Source organism: Entamoeba nuttalli (genome assembly GCF_000257125.1).
Source record: "Entamoeba nuttalli P19 unplaced genomic scaffold asmbl_3328, whole genome shotgun sequence".
NCBI classification, from domain to species: Eukaryota; Evosea; order Mastigamoebida; family Endamoebidae; genus Entamoeba; species Entamoeba nuttalli.
Genome location: NW_008576000.1, coordinates 1 through 2,099, shown reverse-complemented (window position 1 = coordinate 2,099; position 2,099 = coordinate 1). Strand labels below are relative to the sequence as shown.

Genomic DNA, 2,099 nt, shown 5'->3' with positions numbered 1-2,099 from the left:
AACACAGAAGTTTTTGATTACATTAAAAATGAGGGATGTGCTACAGACACAAAAATAAAAATATGAACAAAGAGAGTTGTTGTGAATTGAATTTTTTTAATAGAATAGTTTTTTTACTAATATAAAAGAGTAATTTAAGCTTCTCATCAAGAGAAATAAAAAAAAACTAAAATTGAAAATGCTTTGTCCGCTATTTCAAAATGTTCAAACAGAAGGAGAAATTACGATTGGAATAGACGAAGCAGGAAGAGGACCTGTTTTAGGACCAATGGTATATAGTGCATTTTTTACTACTAATACAGAAGTTATAAGTACCATGGGGTTTCATGACTCTAAAATTTTATCCCGAACGATGAGAGAGAAGTTATTTACTGATATAAAAGAAAGTGCTGTGTGTGGGTTTTCAACACGAATTCTCACTCCAAGTTATATCAGTCAGATGATGTGTGGTCCTCAAAAGGTTTCATTAAATGAAATAGCATTTAGTGCAGTTAGAGATATTATCCATCAAATCATCAGAACAAGTCAGCGTAAAATTGTACATATTTATTGTGATACTGTTGGACCTTCTAAAAAATATCAAGCGATGATTGCAAATGAATTTAAGGAAGTTAAATTGAGTCAAATTACTGTTTGTCCAAAAGCTGATGGATTATATCCAGTTGTTAGTGCAGCAAGTATTTGTGCTAAAGTAACAAGAGATACTTGTCTTGATAATTGGATTTATGAAGAAACAAACATTCAAACAAGACAAGTTGGTTGTGGATATCCAAGTGGTTTGTTATTTTTCAGTGTTTAATAAAATGATTAGTACGATATAATTAATATATAACTAATTGATAGATGTAGATACAATAAAATGGATGAAATGTCAATATGACCCATTGTTTGGATATCCTAATTTAGTCAGATTTGGGTGGGAAACATCTAAGAGAATCATTGAAGAAAAAGTACCAATGAAAAGACCATTTCCTTATCAAAATAAACAAGATGTAGTTGGAATAATTCAAAGTAAATTATTTGCAAATAAAGGAATAACTGAATTGACTGAATGGTAAGTAAAATCAATTTTCTTGTTAAATAAATTTATATAAATGAGTTAATTCATCATTAATAATAGTCAGGGTCTTTTGGCATAATATCTTTATCTCTACCAAAATGACGAGCCATTCTTCTCAAATAAAATGGTTGGTCTATCAACCTTCCAAGGTCACAAAATAACATGTCTCCACAATATGTCCAAGGATTAAATTTAATAAAGGATAAATAACGTTTTAGTTCATGATTTGACATTAATGTTCCCCACCATCCCCAAATACATGCAATATTAGGATCATAATAACCATCATTTGTTGCTCTTAGTGGTGTTGCATATTTAGTAAGTGTTCTTGGACCATAAGAATCAAAAACTTGTTTAAGAAAGACAAATGAATTTCTATGAATTGATTGATCATCTTCAAAGAACATGATAAAATCAGTGTTATTAAATTCTTTAAGAGCAAGTTGTGCACCCTGATGGAAGTAGTATGTTACAATATTATCTTTTTTATGATGACCAAAGTTACGGTATGCACGTTGATCTTCAGACCACAAGCTGTGATACATTTCTTCAAAAGAATAAATATTTGATGGTTGAATCCATTTAAATGGCTCAAAATGTGCAATCGAAGAATTTATCCCATGTTTTTGAAGTTCAAAGTTAGCCATTTCCATTTCTGGATGAGGACAATGATTACAACCTTTAACAAAGTAAAAATGATCTATCACTATTTCTGGTGGTTTTCTTTCATATGCATTTAACAAATACTCAACAGAATAATTCAACATTGGAACTTCCTTTGGTGCACCTAACATAATCATACACATATGATATTGTTTTGCATTTGAAACTACAATAAAGAGGAGTAGGAAACAAAACATTAACAAATAATAATAAAATAAGATGTTTTTATTATATTAGAAGATAAAATGATGAGATGATACTATCTTATTGTGTTTTATGTGATTTTTTTATTATTTACGGTAATATAACATTAAACCGACATAATTTATCTCAAATAATCATATTCTATTTTATTATTTCCATTATAAAATTAAAA

At 28.9% G+C, this 2,099-nt stretch overlaps 2 protein-coding genes across 2 annotated transcripts; one reads left to right on the top strand and one right to left on the bottom strand.

The window, feature by feature from the left end:
* Window positions 1–178: 178 nt before the first annotated feature.
* On the top strand, window positions 179–1,058 carry ENU1_063250 (ribonuclease HII protein; the record flags this gene model as incomplete). Its single annotated transcript, XM_008858204.1, has 2 exons — window positions 179–776; window positions 844–1,058. 2 exons carry the CDS (start codon window positions 179–181, stop codon window positions 1,056–1,058), a joined length of 813 nt encoding a protein of 270 aa, XP_008856426.1.
* A 52-nt stretch (window positions 1,059–1,110) lies between these two features.
* On the bottom strand, window positions 1,111–1,866 carry ENU1_063240 (hypothetical protein; the record flags this gene model as incomplete). Its single annotated transcript, XM_008858203.1, has 1 exon — window positions 1,111–1,866. The coding sequence occupies one exon, from the start codon at window positions 1,864–1,866 to the stop codon at window positions 1,111–1,113; it is 756 nt and encodes a 251-aa protein (XP_008856425.1).
* Between the last annotated feature and the right edge of the window lie 233 nt (window positions 1,867–2,099).